Source organism: Nanorana parkeri, unplaced genomic scaffold (genome assembly GCF_000935625.1).
Source record: "Nanorana parkeri isolate BGI_ZX_2015 unplaced genomic scaffold, ASM93562v1 scaffold1691, whole genome shotgun sequence".
NCBI lineage: Eukaryota > Metazoa > Chordata > Amphibia > Anura > Dicroglossidae > Nanorana > Nanorana parkeri.
The window spans coordinates 246,763-266,911 of record NW_017307959.1 but is presented as its reverse complement, the minus strand read 5'-3'; the positions used below and the strand labels follow the sequence as shown (position 1 = coordinate 266,911).

Here is a 20,149-nt window from a genome sequence, read left to right as displayed (position 1 = left end):
ATAAATCCTCATCTCTTCTCATGCTGGGCAGAACTTCTGTTTTGCAGCAGACTGCCTTGTCTCTGGAATGGATACATGGTGTCTGTGTGCTCGTTCACAACCTGAGCCAGCACTACAGGAAGAGGCAGTCAGCTGCAAAGGGAAGTTCTCCACCAGCATGAGAAGAGATACAGATTTAAAAGGAAGAGCAGCAAAGAGAAGGGAAACAACCATGGATTACAGTAAGGCGCACATTACAGTATTGGTTTGTGTTAAAAAATATGGAGGGTTTAATGTCACTTTAAATGATGTTTCTTAATCCGATCTTTCCTGTCATTTTCATCTGTCCCTCCAGCGCTGCTGCGCGTCTCCTATCCAGCGCTGACTCCTCTGTCCCACGGGTGCACGCCGTCCATATACTTACCTTGTGTCTCTCCTCGGCTCCCGGTCGAAAATGTGAACTGCGCATGCGCCCGGCCCAAGATGCGCGCGGGGAAAGACACAGGTAAGCTTAAACCGCTTTTAAAGCGGGTTTTTTTTTTTACACTTTTTGCATATATCTACTGCTTGCTAGCAGTAGATATATGCAAAAAACACCTGACGGTTTAATAACCCTTTAGAGATCAGGATGACAAAACATCTATAAGCGCTTTTCCAAAGCTTTATTCACCCTGGAAGGTCCAGGTCCTGCAATGCAACCAGCCATAGCGGTCATGTCAAGCTGTCAGCTATTTAGAGAAATAGTGTCCAAGGAACCTGAACCGGTGATGAAGCGCTTAAAGCTCCTGCATTACACTATTGTGCATATTTGCATGTCACTATAATTTCCAATACATCAACTCTACCTGTGCTTTGCTGCAAGACCAAAACAGTACCAGTTTGTAGCCCACCCATTTGGTCTGTCTTCTGTGCCCTGAGTGTTCACCAAAGTACTAGCTCCAGTTCTAGCCTTACTACACTCCCCGGGCATTATTATTGTGGAATACATGGACAACCTCTTGTTGAGGTCAGCACAAACTGTTGAACAATGTGATGTGGACTGTTCAGACTGGACTGTAGAGACGCTACAGTAAATTCACAGATTTCACAGTGTGGTGTGACATCCTATATACAAACAGTAACAGTGCAGGGTGCTGTCCACAGAATGTCTGCTGCAGTAACAGCATAAGGGAGCAGTGAAGTGATTCAGAATATACTGCACACTGCTGGAGAGAATATCCAGGAACTAAGAATCCAGCATGAAACTACTGATGCAAGTTTCATAGAGCAATCTGAGAAAGGGATCTAAAATCCATAAATCCTGGAAGAGACACCCTGACTCCTTAGGTCAACAAGCTAAACTAATAACTTCTTTAGGTGTTGGGGTATAGCCACAAGAAGAGCTGGCCCTTATTTTGGTATTGCATAGTGTCTAAACATCATGGAGGTAGCCGTATACCGTGTCCTCCAGTTATTGCTGAACTACAACAGTCCATTTTTCTACCTTATTTATTCTATATCTATTTGGAAGTTGAAGGCATCAGGTAAACATGAAGCACTCCAAAGACCATAAAGTAAAAGTGACAACTGTTGGTTAGAAAGGTAATATTCTTCATATACATGAGAACGAAAAAGCTTTAACGTCATTTGTTGTTACAAACTCAAGATTTTCCCCTGCCAACGCGGACTAAGATTTTTCACAAGCACACAGTTTAAGGGTATCAGTTGAACTGTTCCATGCCAGTTGGCAATGGTAACAAAAAATGTTTGCTATTTTAGAACACATGAATCCAAATGAATGTTGGTGGATAGACTTTTTTTTTTAACCACTTACCAACCAAACAGCTAAATAAAGAGTTGAAATACATACTGTATATATGTATAAGAACTCTGAATGATCTAGGGAAGAATCTAAAACTGAAGTGAAAAACTTAATTTGCCCTTTGACACAAGTCCCACTTCTTTTTACCCAGTCTTGTAATGCCACTAGACAGCAAAGCCCAAGTCTCACTGATGACATTTCTGTTAAACTGAAAGTGAACTAAAAGGGAAAAAATACAGATAGGCAGCCTTTCTATGACAGAAGAGATTGGAATTCTCTTCTGCCACAGAAGCTTCACAGAGACCTGACCTTTAAAGCCAACGAAAGACAATAGCAATAGAAAATATGAGCAACCGAAAAGGCACAAGGAGAAATACTAAGCCTTTCACCAAGAAATGCAAGCTTTCCAGGTTTGAGGATATAATTTCCAAGAGGTAGACTAAAATGCTTTAAGAATTGCAGGGATCACAGATTCAGACAACCCCCTCTCTCTCAGCACCTGGCTTTTAATAGCCATCCTGTTAAAGCAGGATGTAAGATTGGACCTTGGGACAAAAGTCCGGTCAAAGAGGAAGTCAACAGGGGACGTCTACGACTAGCCTCACCAAGTCTGCATACCAAGGGCACCGAGGCCAATCAGGAGCCACCAGAATTACCAGTATCCCTTGAGTTCCACTCAACATAGAAGTTGTGGAAGAAGTTTTAGAGGGGGAAAGGAGAAACGTTCCGCACTTTCCAATTGAGTTGGAAGGCCAGAAGATCCACATCTGGAGTTCCCCATTTCTGCCATATATGAACATCTGGATGTAAAGCCCATTCTCCTTGATCCAAGCATTGATAACTAAGATAATCTGCCTGCCACTTGACTACTCCTGGAATGTAAACAGAAGACAGAGCCGACAAATCTTTCTGCCCAGCAAAGAATGCGAGACACTGTCCCGTGCTCTTGCTAGGCTCCTCGCACCTCCTGATTCCTGGACACTCGGCAAAAAACTGAGCTGCCTTGGATGGTGTTTGGACACCAGCAGAAGCCGCCCCCAGAGCAGAGCTGCTTTTTTTTTTTGTCCCTAGCGTCCTACTCCTGCAATAGTTGTATTGGTACAGCGATCAAGATCTCCGCTGTGTCCTTTAATGAATGAAAGAGAAATAATGTTTACATCTTTAAATCACACTTTAAAACAGTTAATTTAAATCAGGTTTTTTTATTAAGCACATTCCACAGTAACAAAGCTTTTGATAAACAATATATGTACAGTTCCAATAAGCTATTCATACATAGATGCTGAAATAGCAGATAAACAGAAGAATCCCAGTGCTTAGAATGATGCTTTTAATGTACATATGCCCAGCAGTAGTTTGCAAAAAATTGAGAATGCAGCCAGAATATTAACATATTTGGCAAGTGTAGGGTGCCAAATTAAACATGTAGGGTCACAAACAAGATTCCAAATTGTATTTAAACAAGTTTCAAGGGGAAATGTGTATCTTAAAAGCAAGCATTATATATACTGTAAATTTCTTTAAACTCTGTATATAATTAGTATTGAGTATAGAAAATGCAGCAACCTGCATAAACTTCTCTAAATTGTTCACAAGTGACGACAGGAGCACAATGCTTTTGAGGCTCTTCTTACCCATTTAAAATGCAACCAAATTTACTCAATTGTTCTCTAAAAGGACAAGTAGAGGTTTAGATATATCAAACTTAATATAGTGCCTCAACCTCCCCATCAGCTACATATGTCCCACGCATGAACGCAGTCCTCAGTTCAGTTCATCACCAACTTCTATACACTGCATCCTACCCCAGGCCAGATGGTGTTAGTTTTCTATGACTCAGCTGGCCAGCAATAGTACATCTGTATAGCAAAAAACCATACAGATGTAGCATGCAGTATCACTGGTATGCAAGGAGAAAGCCTCCTAATTGAACATAATGGCAAGGAGACCAGTTTGGCCGCAGTACTATCAAACTAACTGGCCTACAAAAAAAAGCAAACATGTTGTAAGGCCTTGGTGTTTGGAAGTAAAGTTGGCCATAAATGTACTATTTTTTGATCAGCCAAAACGAATAGCAAAGATTCATTTATCAACACTAAGCAGTGTGGATGGAGGAATCCCTTGCTGTTTCCACTGTATTCTATTTCAGCTGATTGGATGCAAGGAACATTCAGCCGATACTTTCACCAGGTTCATCAAGAGTGGCCAGATTTAGTGATGCAGTGATCCGAGGACTGCATCAGGCATATGTCATTAATGAGGATGAAGGGGTTTGTAATCTTTGCTTTTTGTCAAATAAAGTGGATTTTTCCAGTAAGAGTAGCATGCTAATAGAGAGGGTGGATAAGGCCTGTCAAGCATGCTTTATCTGAAAGAACAACAGTTAACCTTCAAAAGGAACAGAAGAAACATAATGCTTATAAACACAATAGAAAACTCTTTAAGACAAAGGTGTATTAAAAAAATGTTATGAAGTCTAAACTTTCACACCCAGCTGCAGATTTCACAGCTAAAATGCATTAGCACCCCTCTCTGCATCTTTACACTGAGTGCAGGGTGACATGGTAAAACTCTCAGGAGGCAGGTCTATAATGCCCTGCACTAAAAAAATAAATAAACAAAAAAACAAACAGATTTGAGCTCTAAAGTGAAAACTTACTCTCTAAGTGTTTAAAAGTACAGGTCCTGCTTGCAATGGCATTCTGCCATATACTAGGCAAAGCCCCGTTTGTGTCCGTCCCTGATTAACTTTAATTGTATTATCAGGGCCTGACTTTCCATGACTAAGCTCAACTACCTGCTACATCCCATTCTCCCCCCACAAGTCCATAGGTAGTCCCCCAATAGCCACAGGCAGTCATCATTGGCTTTTTGACTAAAATACATGACAGAACGTATCTTGCGGTGCTTAGCTGGAAGCAAGAGAAATCTGCAAAAGTAGTGTAAAATTGTTTAAAGGATTTGGTAAGCCACAATGGGGCTGTCATGCAGTTGCCAGCATTTAATAAAGCCACAAGCAGTAACGTGGCTTACATTCAAACTGGTTTGCAAATCCAGGTTAAGGTACAGGTGGCACTGCAAGCAAAACCTGAGATTGTGGTTCTGGACAAAATGTGGGAGGTGCTGGAGGGTGGTCCCAACAAGAGTCCGAAACATTTTAAAGTAATATTGTAAAAAAAATAATAATAATATGTACAGGCATTATATGCAAGATGTGTCAAAAATGTTAATGACAATTCTTGGCAACAAATGTTACACAAGCAAAAAGTATAACCTAATGGCTACGTTCAAATGTTGCCAACAATTTTACTGGACATTACCAACAGTCAGGTTAGCATTCACTAGGAGCACTGGTAGAAGTTTGCCTAATGTAAAAAAATAATCTACTCTTCAAGCACAGAGAGATTTCTATCCCAAACAGAGCATTGTGGGCATTTCCATGGTGTGCTTAAGATGGATGACTATTAACAGTTATCCTAGTTGAAAAATTCAACTTTTAGACATCAACTAATTAAAGCGTAATACATATTTGTGCTTCTATACATTGTGAAAACCTCAGGAACCCTATTTTACAAATATTATTCCATTGCATCTCTAGTGTGATTTGCATCCACTAAAGTTGCAAGGCAGTTAAGTAGTATTTAGAATATACATATTAATGGCATATTAATAGCCTATTCACATGTTTATGCAAAGGTTTTCTACACTTTAATCAAAAACTAATTCAAGATAAAACAGAATTACCAGGAAATAGCCGGTTTTAATGCACAAATGCAGAAAGTCAACATGCTCAAAGTTATTAAAGAAACTTACTTGAACCTCAAAAGTTATTTTAAAACACAAGGACATAGGTCTACTGTAAATAACTTTGGCACAAATTAGGAACATAAATTAAACACTTTTTGTTAAAAGGTTAACAACGTACTGGAACACTGGCATTATCACCCTCTTTAAAGTGCAACTGTCACCTCATCAATAGAACATTAATTCCCAAATGATGTTGTCTCTATGTAGCAATACTCACTGTGATTTATGTATGTTCAGGTTTCACAAAAAGGAAACTATATTCCAACTCTTGTATTTTCAGACACTTACCCACAGGCCCCAATTTGATTGGTTGCTATAGACGAAACATTACTTTCTTTCCATCTTTGTTAACAAGCTCATTATTTAATGACTACATGAATAATGTAGGCTAAAAATCTTGCATGTGATTCACATATAAATAGCACAGTTTTAATATATTAATACAATGCAATTTCTAAGTGAACAAAACTTTCTGCAGTGCATAAATTATGTATTTTTAAATTAGCCTGTATAACAGGATACAGAAACTTGGTTCAATCATGTTTACCACTTTCACTGTTGCACTCTGGAAACACGGATATCACTTATAAAAGTGCAAGGGAAAGTGGGGGGTACGGCATATATGCACTTTTGCTCTTAATTTCTCTTCTCTGCTACTCTCTAAAGAAATAAAGCAAACTTCTTACTGAGTACTACGCGAACACCACAACTTTCCATTGTACCAATTGTTATAAATGATCCTTAATATACAGCACAATGTTACACAAGGTATATAAATACAAAGGCCATCTACACAAGATTGGTGCAGAGACCACATAACTTGAAAGGTGCAATTTTTCCCATGGCAACAGCTCAGAATTTCTATGCGTTCATAAGAATGGTAACAACAAAATACATAACTGCTGTAACAGACCATAAATAATGAATGATTGGCTCTTCTTTCAGTTTAATGTTTCAGTGACAGATCCCTTTTAGGTTATTTTCAATTTACTGAACTCCTATTTTTTGTAACAATCTCCTAGTGGGACAAACTAGTGGGTTTTGTGCATATTACACACTTTTTTGTTTACAATTAGGACAAAACACTAACTAGAACTCTTAAAAAAATTACACAGCTGCTACAAAAACAAAATAGCCGTCAACCAATTAACACAATGGTATATGTGTACAAGACTAAATGTATTCCAAAAAGAGCAATAATTGGCATATATTTTAATTAGTTACCACATACATGCGGAACAGAAAAAAATGCTGTGTTTAGGTTTAGAAAAAAAAAGCAAACACGTAGTACATTTTGGATATGTTTGGCACCCACACTATTGGAAAACATTCTTCATGAAAGTCACTAAGTGCAAAACAAATGAGGTTGCATCATTCCAGAACTTCTTTCAGCGAATTATCACTTCTTAAAATTTACAGGTTCACCTCTGGGTTTTCAAATGCTGTTACAAAATCCACAATTCATCAAGTTCTGTATATTAAGGTGTGGTAAATTCTAATAGCTGGAAGTACATGGGACAAGATTTAAAGGTTGGTTGAAGATTCACTTTTTCTTCAGTGCGGCACCATTATTTCCGATAATTACTTGTACATGAGCTTCTAGCCATATCCACATATCCAGTACAGTAGTTCAGAATAGCTAATCCCTAGGAACAAATATTACAAATCAGAGGTGTGGAGACAAAGAATTTTTCGCAACTTAAAAAAATTGTATCTATTAGCTTAAAACAGTTATTAAAAATGTCAGTTTAATCCCAACCCATGATTTTGTATGGCACCCTCTACATTTCAGTGGGGTGCTTACTGAATTTAACCACTATAATACAGGAGACACAGGAATGGAAGGGAGATGAGCTCCACTTCTATTCACTATATTTCCAAGGTTGTTCATGCTTAGAAAAAACAAAAACAAAAACAAAAAACTGTGGCTATTTGGAGTTAAAGGAGAACTATGGGGTCAGTGCTTTTCCCCATAGTTCTAAGGCTACAGCTCGCGGTATACTGAGACGTGTGTTGCAATATATCTTATTGGACTTTTTCAGACACACATAGATTTGCAATAGAGATGTGGTTTTGTTTGTTTATTGACAGAGCTGGTTTTACACAATGAACGGTGCCTTCTAAACAGACCAAACTGTTTTTTTTACAATGGTGTGGCTGTCCTGTATTGTTTCCCCATTATTCGTATCACAATGGGATGGTGATATGGGGAAGTCTTGTGTAAACAGTCACACACAGGTCAAATCAAATCTGGACTACTGATGGCAATTTATGATACAATGCTGCCACCTAGAGGTGGGAAAGTGAAATGCATGATATTTCACTTTCAAAGTCAAGGGGTGGCGCCCCACCAAGTGCGAGGCCAGTTTTCTCTCAATAAAAGTCAGTAGCTGAAAGGTTGAGGAGGGCTTCACAGAAGGGGGACAGTACGAGAGGGCTTCACAAGATGAGGATTTATGAGTAGAGGGCTGATTTATAATACAAAGGACTTGGCCACCAGAGACTGCAACGAGAAGCCATTTTCCTCCAAAACACTATGTGCCAAGTAGTCCGGTTCATTACAGAGTTTAGTAATCTGCAGCATGAGCTAAGTACATTTTTAGTGTTTCCTCTCTTAGAAACCATTACATGTACTAGATAGTGTAGTGGGTGCATGTGAATGTTTGTAGCAGCCTGTCTTGTTTATGTATTTGTTTTTCCTGTAACTAAGTTTGTGCACACAGCATTTTCACCAAGTAAAGTACTTTTAAATGCTACTTGGGTAAGTTTCCTTGAGCTTCACTGCAAGAACAGACAACAAATAGAAATTAAAGTTTTGCCAAGCTTTACAGCTGGGCTCATCCTTGAGATAAGCTTTACATCTCCGGGATTTGTAGTCCAGAGCATTACAGACGCCGCAGCAAAACTTGTGAACAGAAGACTAGGTGGCAGCTTTGCAAATTTGATAAACCAATGTCAGATGCTGAAAAGGCCCATGAAGCACTAACTGATCTAGTGGCATGCACCTTGACAGGGAAAGGTGGAACCTTGCCCTTAAGACTATAGGCGTCAACGATAAGCTGTCAAATCCACCTGGGCATAGTGGAACGAGAAGCAGGTGGATCCTAAGGATTGACAAAGTCAGACTGTCTAAAGGAGTAGCTGAGAAACAGACTCTAACAGCACAAATGACATCCAGTGGTGGGAAATCATCTTGGGATGTCATCGACCAAGGACAGGTATGGGAGAATAGCATCCTGGTTAAAGTAATAGGAAGATACCACCATGGGCAGAAAGGCCTTAGGCCCAAAACATAACCTTGACTTTGTGTAACACAAGAAAGCATTCTTGAAAGGTTAAGGCTGCCAAACTCAAACTCGCCTCACAGGTGAGGTGATGGCAACGAGGAAGGCAACCATGTGAGTTAGGACAGGGCGATATCCCTGATAAGTTCAAAGGGCAGTTTCCGTTGAACCAGATTGAAATTTCAGGGTGTCACTTTAAATTGATCATGATCATGGGAAATATTGAGAATGACACTTATATAATGTTGGGGGGTTTTAAGTCATTTTCAGGCCTAAAATGTGGAATATAACATGGGTGCAAAAAATGAAAAAAGGGCCTCAGTCATGAAGGGGTTAAAGGCTTTCAGAAATGAGTGAGAGGCAAGTGGTCTTAAAAACAGGCAGTGACACCTGTTAACGTACAAGCGATCCGCACCCCTCCCGCTGTCACGCTGGTCCCGGGCTCCACTGTGCCCGGTGCAAACCCGGGACCATCATAGTGGCTCTGTGACAGGGGATCTCCCTCCGATCCCCTCTCCCCTGTCAGAATGCGGAAGTGCGGAAGTCATTTCCGCATTCTTGTGTCACTCTCCAGTTTCAGACGCTGGAGAGAAGCTGATGAAGCAGATCTCTGCTTCATCAGCTTCTTTAGGGGGTCCTAGGTGACATGAGGGGTCTTGAAGACTCCTGTCTCCATAAAGAGGACCTGTCACATCTCTTTGCTATCACATAGGGGGGTTTCTTAGCCCCCAATGTGATAGCAATAAAGTTAAGTGGGAAAAAAAAATTAACGTTGCATTAAAAAAAATATAAAGTTACACATGAAAAAATAAAAATAAATAATATATATATATCCCCTCACCCATACAAACATGCGTCGGGTGCGCATACGTGCGAAGATGATTGTGTCCATTATGCCGCACATGTTACATATCGCCGCGAATGTTAAAGTGAAAGCAATAATTCTAGGGCCATTGATTATCAACTGATGAGCAGTAAAAGCTTTTAAAGCGTCGCCTATAATCAATTTTGGGTATAGCAGTTGTTTTTGTAATTTCGCGCAATATTAAAGTTTGACATGTTTGGTGTCTATTTACCCAACGTGACCCCGTCTTTTATATTTTACCAAAAAATTGGGTAATAAATGGTTTCCGAACAATATAAAAAAAAACACAACACTTTCAAAATTTTCAGTAATTTTCCATTAATATAGTAAAAAATAAAACCTGCAGTGGTGATTAAATACCACCAAAAGAAAGCACTATCTGTCCCCAAAAAATGTCATAAAATTTCAGTACAGCATGACTGACTAAAATGTCAAAGTACTGCAGCGCTAAATACTGAAAAATGGCCTGGCCAGGAGGGGGTGTAAACACGTGGTTAAAAAAAAATAAAAAAAAATCGCTAAGACCAAGATATGACCCTTGATGGTGCTCAATGTCAAATGTTGATATTGACCAGACTGGGGAGATGTTCTACGGAGTACTTTTCTTCAGGTATGATGTTAGGCTTTGCAAGTAAATTTCCTACCTTTTAAAAATGTACGGATAAACGAATCAGGTAGGCCCCTATCCTTCACAAGTGTTTAGAACAGCACCTTCAGTAGAGCTCAGTGCACACAGGACACATTACAAGACAGCCCTGCTTCTTCCTTAAAGCGGTGTCTAGGTATGGCCTTTGTGGCGATGCCAAAGCTTATCCAAAAGCTGCCAAATGAGCCCTTCTGCAGCAATTGTAGAAACTTGATAGAAGAAAAATAAATCTTTATAAAAAGAAGAAATGAGTTTGCTTCCCTCAGCGAAATAAGGTATGCAAAGAATACAAAGCCGGCAATTATCTAGAAGTATGAGATTGTAGATTGTCATTACTAAACATTTCTAAAGGTGTGATTGTTATTTTAAAGATATGGGTAAAGTTCCTCTTTAATGTGTCCATCAATGGACAAGAAAGAAATTTAAACACTTAAGGGCAAATAGTCTGGGCGCAGGTTGAGTTTAAATAGACAGGGTCAGCTGGTGTTGCACATCATAGGGGACTAGTAATGTCCTCCCTTCTGTCATGCACTTGGCTGCTAAACCCTGGCACTGTCATGTGCTCTCTCATACCTGAAAGTACCAGGTATTCTCTATCTGCAACAGAGGAAGGAGCAAAAACTCTAAAAAAACACTGTCACAGTGAAAAAAAACTGTCACTACTACAGCGTCTCTTTTACCCCTCCGTGACGTAACATGTACACTGTACGTCCCGCCACGAAGTGCCCAAATGACTGGCCACGTACAATGTACACGACCAGTTATTTGCAACTCTGTAATGTTGGTAACCGCTGATTGTCAATGGTTACCATTCATTAAAGGAGAACTATGGGGTTAGGGCTTTTCCCCATAGTTCCCCTAAGGGTAACGGGAGGACACAAACTAGCGCCCTCTTGTCACCCAAAGCTCAGTATATCGCGAGTTACAGCTCGCGGTATACTGAGACGCCGCAGCCGGGACGGATCCCGACAGCACTGTCGAGTTCCACCCAGCTGCGTGATTGACAGCTGGCTCTACCTATCTAGAGGCAGAGCCAGCTGTAGCCACCCCCTCCCCCGCCCGTTCAACGCTGGAGGATCAGACAGGGGGGGAGCCCTGCTAGGAGCCGTGACTGACAGTCACGGCTCTCTGCAGGGATAGATTGAGAAGTGAGCGAGCGACGCTATGTGTCCTGATCTATTGAGCCGACCTGTGACAGTTTCATTGTCACAGGTCGGCTACAACTATAACTGATTTTCACTCGCCTCAAAGATCTCCTTTAATGAATTCCTCAGCATTGAGGCATTAATGAAATAGTTAGGCTTTTGTTAAAGCTTCTTTCATTCATTAATGGAAGAATTAAGCTGTTACATACAAATACCGGATCACTAAATAGCGATCCGGTATTTGACAGCTAAGATAGCAGAGAGGTAGCAGAGTGAGTCACCTCTCTGCTATTCGTTTTGACAGCTCCATAGACTGGCCTGATGTTTACAAAGCTGTGTTATTTTTCAGCCACAGGAATATTATCATGTATCTCTTTGCCTGAAATGTATCACTTCTGATAGTCTGAGCAGGATCAAACACCTTTAGTGAGATCTGATGACATGCTGCCAGGTAAAGTTATTATTAGCGGTTCCTAAGTTTGGAGCAGCCTAATAACCAAAAATTTAAAAAGTTAATTTATCAAGCAGTCATAGTGACTGCTTGATATGAATTGACAAGAAAATAAAAATTAAACATTTGTATACTATAATTATAAAAAACTATTTCTAAAAAATAATAATCAAAACTTGTGAAAAAAGTGTTTTTACGTTTTTTACCTCATTTTAAAAATATTTTATTCGAACTAAGTGAGGCGTTCGGTACACATTTGATATAATTATTTAGCCCTATCTGTCCTCTAAAAAACAATATATAATATGCGTGGGTACATTTAGTAAGAAAGTATATTACTGCCATGGAAGAATCACAAAGCAAAAATGTAAAAAGTGTGTCAGTCATTTATGAACAGAAACTGAAGAAAAAAAAAGCTCAGTCATGAAGGGTTTAAACTGAACCTGTGGAAATTAACATTGAAGTATTTACATATTTTTTTAAAGGCAGTAATCTAACCTTTGTTGCTGTATAGTGTAGGTAAAACATTAACTTCTTTTGCTCCCTTTTGGTTTGATTTGATAAATATATAATTTAAAAAGCATTTTTCCTAGCTGTTCAAAATGTGCTGTTTAAAAAAAAATTGCGGATATTGCCATCTTGTCAGAAGATAATTTCATGTGCTCTCTGCCTGTGCTGCACTCCTTTATTAAATTGTCATAAGCCATCTCTGTGGATACAGTATGTATGTGAAAGTAATGTAAAACGAAAACCTGGAAAAAACCTAATGCAGCCACCACTTATGAGTGGGAAGTTGCATTATATTATTTTCTTGGCTTTCACAGCCCAAACTAAACCTCCAATCATTTACTTACACAGATAACTTTCTGATACGGGGAGCCTTCTCATCTCCTTGACAGCCTTTCTAAGGCAAGCAAAGGCTGCAAAAATGCTTAACCATTCATGTTTTGTGTTGACATTGAAAAGGCTGCAGCATCACTGCTGGAGGTGGGAACGGGATTAGCTAAGCTGTTATTAGAAAGCAACCCAAGTGCTTCTTTATTGAAATTGAGTATTAATTGCTCCACAGTGTCTGTTGCTACAGAGGTCTGGGATAATTTGATTTAAAACTCATATATTGCTTGTAATATGTATACACATGAATGTCCATAGCCCAGCCACAGGTTTACTCTATAATCCACTTATACATTTATATTTTCAACTCCCCACTGTTATTTACACAGTACATCCAGAGGGATGTTACATACTCTATTCAAATTGGCCACATTCTTTTATTAGGTTACAAATCCAAATGAATGCATTTTTAGAATTATTACATAAGAACACTGACAGGTCTGACAGGAGAATAAAAGTATCTAATAACTAATTGGATAATATTAGAAATAAAAACAACCACCATTTGTTAACATCCAAACCTCTAAACAAACAACTGTGCAATGGGAAAATAAAAAACTTGGTTTACATCTCTTTAAAAAAAAGGAAAATTTACCTGGTAAGAACAGAAATGTACATGATGCTATCTGGAGATGTATGTATATGTCCGAGACGGAGAACGAGTTTCATTTGGAGCATTTGACGGAACGTTTAAAAAATCCCAGATCAAAATAGTATCATCGTGGGAGCTGCTAATAATTTGAAATTCATCAAACTGAAGGCGAAACACACGTCCAGAATGTTCCTGAAATCGATTAGATTAAAAAAGGTCTTGTCACATGCCTCAAGCAGATCTTGTGATAAAATTCACAACACAATTCACAACTGATATGGCTTGATGGGTGGAAAAGATTCTTTACAGACTTCAAAACAGTAAGCGATTCACAGGTAGTGTAGGCTAGGCAAGGAAAATCTGCAGTAAGACATTTACATCATTAAGAGAACCAAGTATTTTCATACATCAGTCCAGAATATACCCCTTTATCCACTGAATGGAGTTACTCAAAATAACATTTAGATATAATTTAAGATAATAAAGCAAGGTTGATGAAACAATGAATCTAAAAAGGGAGTGTACAGTCTTCTTAATGATTTTTTAAAATGCATATTTAAATGTTGATCAGCCCTTAATTTCAATAATGTTATAAATATGTCAATGTAAGAAAAACAAAAAAGGATTTTTGTCTTACCTGTAATATCCTTTCCTTGGGGTACATTACAGGGCACAGGACAATATATAGGAACATAGGGTTATGCTGCTGCCTTCAAGTGATTGGAAACTAAACTTTTAATGACACCCCAGAATAGCCCTCCCACTCCCAGCAAGCTTCAGTTTTGTCGCAAACAATGGGAGGAGTAAATCATAAGAACAAAGAGGAAGGACCTGTGTGCGACGACATGCTCATCAGTTTAAGGTTGTGCGTGTGTTATTGCTGGGTTATGTTTAATTATATTATACTGTCTCAACGGTTTATCAAAAGAATGTCAGCACCAAAGCACCACCCTCAGGACAATGCCATTCTCCTGCGTCGGGCCAGACTCCTGATATGGCTGTCTGGAGCTCTTAAGTAGCTTGACCCCTGCAGGGTTGTGCAGTTTGAATATCTGGGGAGGGCAGGGTGTATGTGATGGGATTATAATCTTATCTGATCACTTTGTGTATAAAAGGTTGCACAGTTGCTCAATAAATTAGAGTTTGTTTCACCCTACACTTAGTTTCGGAGGGTGACTGGGTGGACTGGGAGCTAAAGATCACTTGGTTGCAGCATCTCATCAGCAAGGAAGAATACAGCGGCGGATGTACGCATCCTGAGTACCGGAGCCCGTCACATTGGTGGCAAGTTCTCCTATGTCAACAGAAAACTTGGTCTCGGTGGTGGTTTGAATGTCTCCTTAGGCATTCAAACCAAGGAGGTGAGCATCGCTGCAATGCCCTCCATCTCGATCCTGTGGAGTAGCCAAGGAAGGAACGTTAGAGGGGAAAAGGCATAGATCAGGTTGAACAGATCCCACAAAGTCAACAGAGCATCCACTGCGATGTCTAGAAGATTTTTACCTGGAGACAATCTTTGCTGTTGAACCTGAAAGCCAAAAGGTCCATGTCTGACATTCCCACCTACAACAAGTCCAAACACCTCTGGGAGAAGAGACCATACTCTGGAGTCTAGGTGTTGGTGATTGAGGACGTCCATCTGCCTTTTTTTCCATGCTTGGGATGTGCACAGTTGTTAGGGCTGTAACATGACGTTTTGCCCAAGTCAGAATCAGGTACCCTTCGGTGAGCTGCACAACTTCTGGTGCCTCCCTGATGGTTGATTTAAGCCACTGTTGTGGCATTGCTCCACTGAATTCTGCTAGGGTGAACTTTGGAGCAGAGAAGTCCAGTGTTAAGTCAACTAAATTGCTCTCAGGAGCCAAGCGTCCACCGATGATCCCTTGCACTGAGAGGGTACCCAGGACTACTCCCCAGTCTGACAGGCTTGCATCCATCAAAAGCACCTTCTAGACGATCAGGAGAAGGAAATTCCCAGATTCTAGTACCGGTCAGTCAGGCATATGGGAAGTTTCAAAGACTGAGCCCACTTGTCCCAAGCTGCCAGACTGTTGAGTTGAAACAGTCTGGAGAGAAACCAGACATATAGAATTGCCCACAGAGACCAAACATGGGCGTGAAGAGACATGCGTTTCCTGGGGGAAGAAAGACCCTGGACAGGGCCTTATCCAAGACCAGGCTCTTTAGGCAATGAGTAAAAATCTACCGTGTTTTCCCGAAAATAAGACACTGTCTTATATTTTTTTGGGCTAAAAAAAACAAAAAACACACTAGGTCTTATTTTCGGGGGAGGTCTTATTTATTTTTAAATTTATAACATTTCAAAATTAATGCAAATCCAAATTAAATAATCCAAAATGGCAAAGTTAAGAATAGGGTGATCAGGGCAATCAGGGGTACCGTACATTTCCAAGAGTAATTTGGTAACCAGAATGAGCGAAGCGCACGTTTACTCACATAGATTCCTAGATCTATGATAGATTCATGTAGATTCCTAACAGGTGGAGTGCATTTGGTATCACTGTGCCTGTGACAGGAGCCGGCGCTATAGAGGAGGCATTGGCTTATGCGGCTCTGCTCCCTCCGCTGCCGCCTCGCTTCCTCTAGCGCTGGCTTCGTCGTCACCGCTGATTCTCTCCCGCTGCTCTTCAAGTTCCTCCTTATGCCACCACCGGCCCTAGGAATGGTCACAACTACCGTATATACTCGAGTATAAGCCGTCCCGAATATAAGCCGAGGTACCTAATTTTACCACAAAAAACTGGGAAAAAGTATTGACTCGAATATAAGCCGAGGGTGGGAAATGAGGCAGCTACTGGTAAATGTACAAAATGAAGATAGATACCAATAAAATTACATGAATATTTATTTCAAAGAAAAACAATAACTTAGCTCTGTAAGTGGAAAAGGGGGTCAACATTAACAATATGGCATCAAAAAATACCGTAACTTTAAAAGTACAACAACCTTAGGTCAATCAGCAACCAAGCTAACACACAAGAGCTAAAATCCTTCAAAACTGGAGTTCTCCTCCTCATCATCTGTATGTCCAAACATACAAACAGCTTCAGCTGGTGTGAGGTTATCAGCATAGACATTGTCATCATCACTGAGTTCACAGTCATCACCATCACTGCTGTCGTTCTCATACAAAGCGCTGTCTTCACTGCCATCCATAGCATTACTAATGCCACATTTCTTGAAGGCGCGTTGCACCAGGTCCTCTGCAATCTCTTTTGATAGCCGACAGAGCCACTCGGGGAGGGGGGGAGGAGTCCGGTGACGTCGATGTCCGTGACGTCACCGGATCTCCGACGGAAGACCCGGAAGCCGGCGGAGAGGTGAGTACAGATCAAATGAACGATCAACCGTGGATTCGGCACCCCTACTTAGAACGTGACCAGCGTACCTAGAGCCCGCTGACTCGAGTCAGAGCCCGCTGACTTTTTTTAAAAGGGACACCAAAGCACGCTGACTCGAGTATAAGCCGAGGGGGGGCACTTTTCAGCCAAAAAAATGGGCTGAAAATCTCGGCTTATACTCGAGTATATACGGTAGGTCTTATTTTCGGGGTAGGTCTTATATTTTAGCAATTCGCAAAAATGGTACTAGGTCTTAATTTCGGGGTAGGTCTTATTTTCGGGGAAACAGGGTAGCATTGCTTTTGTAGAGATTTTGGAGGACATTGGCTGACAGTTCTCCAAGAACAAGGTTGCCAGAAATACCACTGTAGGGATGCCCTAAAGCGCAACAAAGAGAAAAAAGGGGCTAAAACCCAAGAGGCAGGACAACAAACTGGCAAATGTTGAATGCCAACTTCAAAATACAGGTAGCACTGGTGCATCAGAAAGATAGGGATATGCAGCCTTTATGTCTACAGAGGCCAGAAGTTCTCCCATGTGGAGGGTAGCAATGACTGACTGGTCGGCTTTCATATACAATTTTTGAATGTGACAGAATTTGATGAGAATCTTTAGAGCCAGTATGGGATGGATGAGTCTTTTTGCGTTGGGGATAGTAAACAGGTTTGAATAGAAACCCAGGAACCACTCCATCTCTGGAACCAGTGTTAATTTTGACACCAAATTTCATTTTCGTCTTAGTCTTTTGACGAAAAGAAAAAATTTTTAGTCGCATTTTAGTCATCAGATTACATTTTTATTTTAGTCGACGAAAATTAAAGTGGATTTTAGTCGACTAAAACCGAATAGGTTTATTTTAAGTGTAATGCATTTAAGCAATTCGTGAGTATTTCCAAACTCATTTCATTATATATTCTTGGAGTAATTTTTCATTTTATTTAACTTTTATTTTTTAAATTTTCTTCATTTTCTTTTTTTAAAATTTTATTGCTATAGGGGGGGGGGGGGTTTGGTTGGCTATTGCACCTGCCCACTGACTGCTGTCAATCAGCAGAGGAGGGAACTGAGGGCTTGTTCACACCAAATGCAGACCAGATCTGCATGAGTTTCTGCACACGCAGTGCAGTGTGTTTTGCCATGTTCAGGGCCGTTCTTGCAAAAAAAAAAAGTTTAAAATGGCCTTTCAGTGTGTTCTAGTGCGTTTGCATGCGTTCCAGAGCAGGTAAAATAGGGCTTGCTGCAGTTTTACATGCTCCGGAACTGAATGCTGCGGTATGAACTAGAGCCCAAAATACCATTGGACGCAGTTTTGATCCGGTCTGTAACTGCTCTGCTCCTGGAACGCGCTTGGTGTGAACTAGCCCTCAAGGAGAAAGTTGTCCATCAGGTCCTCCTCTGCTGATTGACAGCAGGCAGTGGGCAGGTGCAATAGCCAGCCTGCTATTGCATTTTAAAATATACAATAGCAGGCTGGGTATGGCTCCCAGCCTCTAGATGCAGAGGAGAAACGGGGCAGCAGCGGAGGCACTGGACAGCAGCAGAAGAGGAAGAGGCATGGGACAGCAGCAGAGGTACAAGGGGGGGAAGCGGGGGATTGCAGAGCCACAGCGGTCTCTCGTCCCGCTGGTGCCGGCTGCACGGGTCTGTGTACCCACTGCCTCTGCCGATACAGACAGGGAGAGCAGCGGGGATTGAAAAGGACAGACAGCTGCAGCCAGAACAAGCAGAGAGAACGGACTAGCAGAGCGGCGGCGGCAGCGCTGCAAATGATTGATAAAGAGAATTAAATCGATCTCGATCTTATCAATTTCGAAAATTGGGTACCGGACGAAAATAGTTTTCGTACCATTAACTACTTTTATAAATTTAGTTTTTATCACTGAAAAATTACAACATGAAGGGTGGAGACAGACTGAAATTGCAGTTTGAAGCCCCTGGATACGAACCCAGGCATCTAAAATGTCTAGGGAACAGGTGGTTAAACATGCAAACAGACATGCACCCACTCTGACAAGTTGGAGTGCCCCCTCACCGAGAGGAATTTTTCTGGACTTGGTAGAATTGGGGGGTGCAGGTCTTATGGCTTGGCCTGAGAGAGACAAAAAGGAACTCCTTGTTTTAGGAGTAGAGCGTTCACCTGCTGGAGTTTTTGCCTTCCTTTTTCTTGGGCAAAAGGGTACTCTCCCCCCTCCCCCCCACCTGTGACTTCCTTAATAAAGGTGTTGAATGACTCACCAAAATAGCATTCCCTAGCAAGAGATGCTTCTTCCACTGAAGCTGTGCAGAGAATTATTTGAGCCAAAGGGTACTCCACATATGCACCAAAAGAAAGCCCATCCTAGATATTTGGTGAATAGTATCCGATAGCCCGTTGACACATTAGCACAGGGCCACGTGCAGGAACTTCAGCTGTTGGGAGGACAGAAGGATCTGTTCGTATAGAAGCAGGATCCTGAGACATTGCCATGGACCAGACAGCTAAATTGGCAGATGGACATGGTCACAATGGCAGGTTGCATGGCAGGGCCTGAAAGGGAGAACAAAGCCTTAGCAGTGGCGTCACAAGGGGGGTGCGGCCCGCACCCGGGTGACACCATTGGAGGGGTGACACCAAAATGACTTAGTCATTTCTGGTGTCACCCCCCTCTGAAAAGTCGGGCACTCGGTCATAGACCGAACGCCCGACAGTATCAGGAGAGAGGGGACCCGGCAGCATACCTTATCCTGCCGGGTGGCTGTCTCCTCCTCTCTATCAGAATACTGCAGCGCGTGCGCAATGTTATCGCACACATGCGTGGTGACGTCTCGGCGGGGTGACACTCGGACACCGCTCCGGGTGTCACCCAGCCTCGGGACGCCCCTGAGCCTTAGATAGGGCTTCCAACCTTTATTCACATGGGGCCTAAAAAACTGCAATGATCTCTATAGGGACAATTAAAATCTTGTTACAACAGGGACAACCCACTTTTTTTTTCTTAAAGGAACCCCTCTTTAAAAGCATAATGCTGGCAAAACACTTGGGGGGCTTAGATCTTTTCAGGATGAGGCTAGTCACCTTACAAAACAGTGTACATGAAAGGTTTTACCTGGCTGAGGCATTTTCATGGAGCCCAGTCTGGCAACCCTTGGCAAGGCCAAACCAGGTTGCTTTAGGTCAAGGAACATGCACACTGTGTCAATACAGATCAAAAGGGTATCCTTACGTTTTGGAGATATGTCAGCAGACTGAACCATCTTGTGCACCAAGAGACTCTTGAGAGCATAGAAGCAGAAAACTCCTCACCAGAAAAATGAGGGCATAAATGAGGGCATAAATGAGGGCA

The 20,149-nt window shown here is 41.2% G+C and overlaps 1 protein-coding gene across 1 annotated transcript in view; it reads right to left on the bottom strand.

The window, feature by feature from the left end:
- Nucleotides 1-6,432: 6,432 nt before the first annotated feature.
- The window catches only part of LOC108799316 (F-box/WD repeat-containing protein 11-like), a 55,708-nt gene continuing 41,991 nt past the window's right edge, over nucleotides 6,433-20,149 (bottom strand). The window contains exons 10-11 of the mRNA XM_018571168.1: nucleotides 13,468-13,656; nucleotides 6,433-7,233 (exon numbers count right to left, since the gene is read on the bottom strand). Of these exons, the coding sequence (XP_018426670.1) occupies nucleotides 13,495-13,656 (162 nt within the window). The 3' untranslated portion in view covers nucleotides 6,433-7,233; nucleotides 13,468-13,494. The remainder of the gene's footprint in view (nucleotides 7,234-13,467; nucleotides 13,657-20,149) is intronic.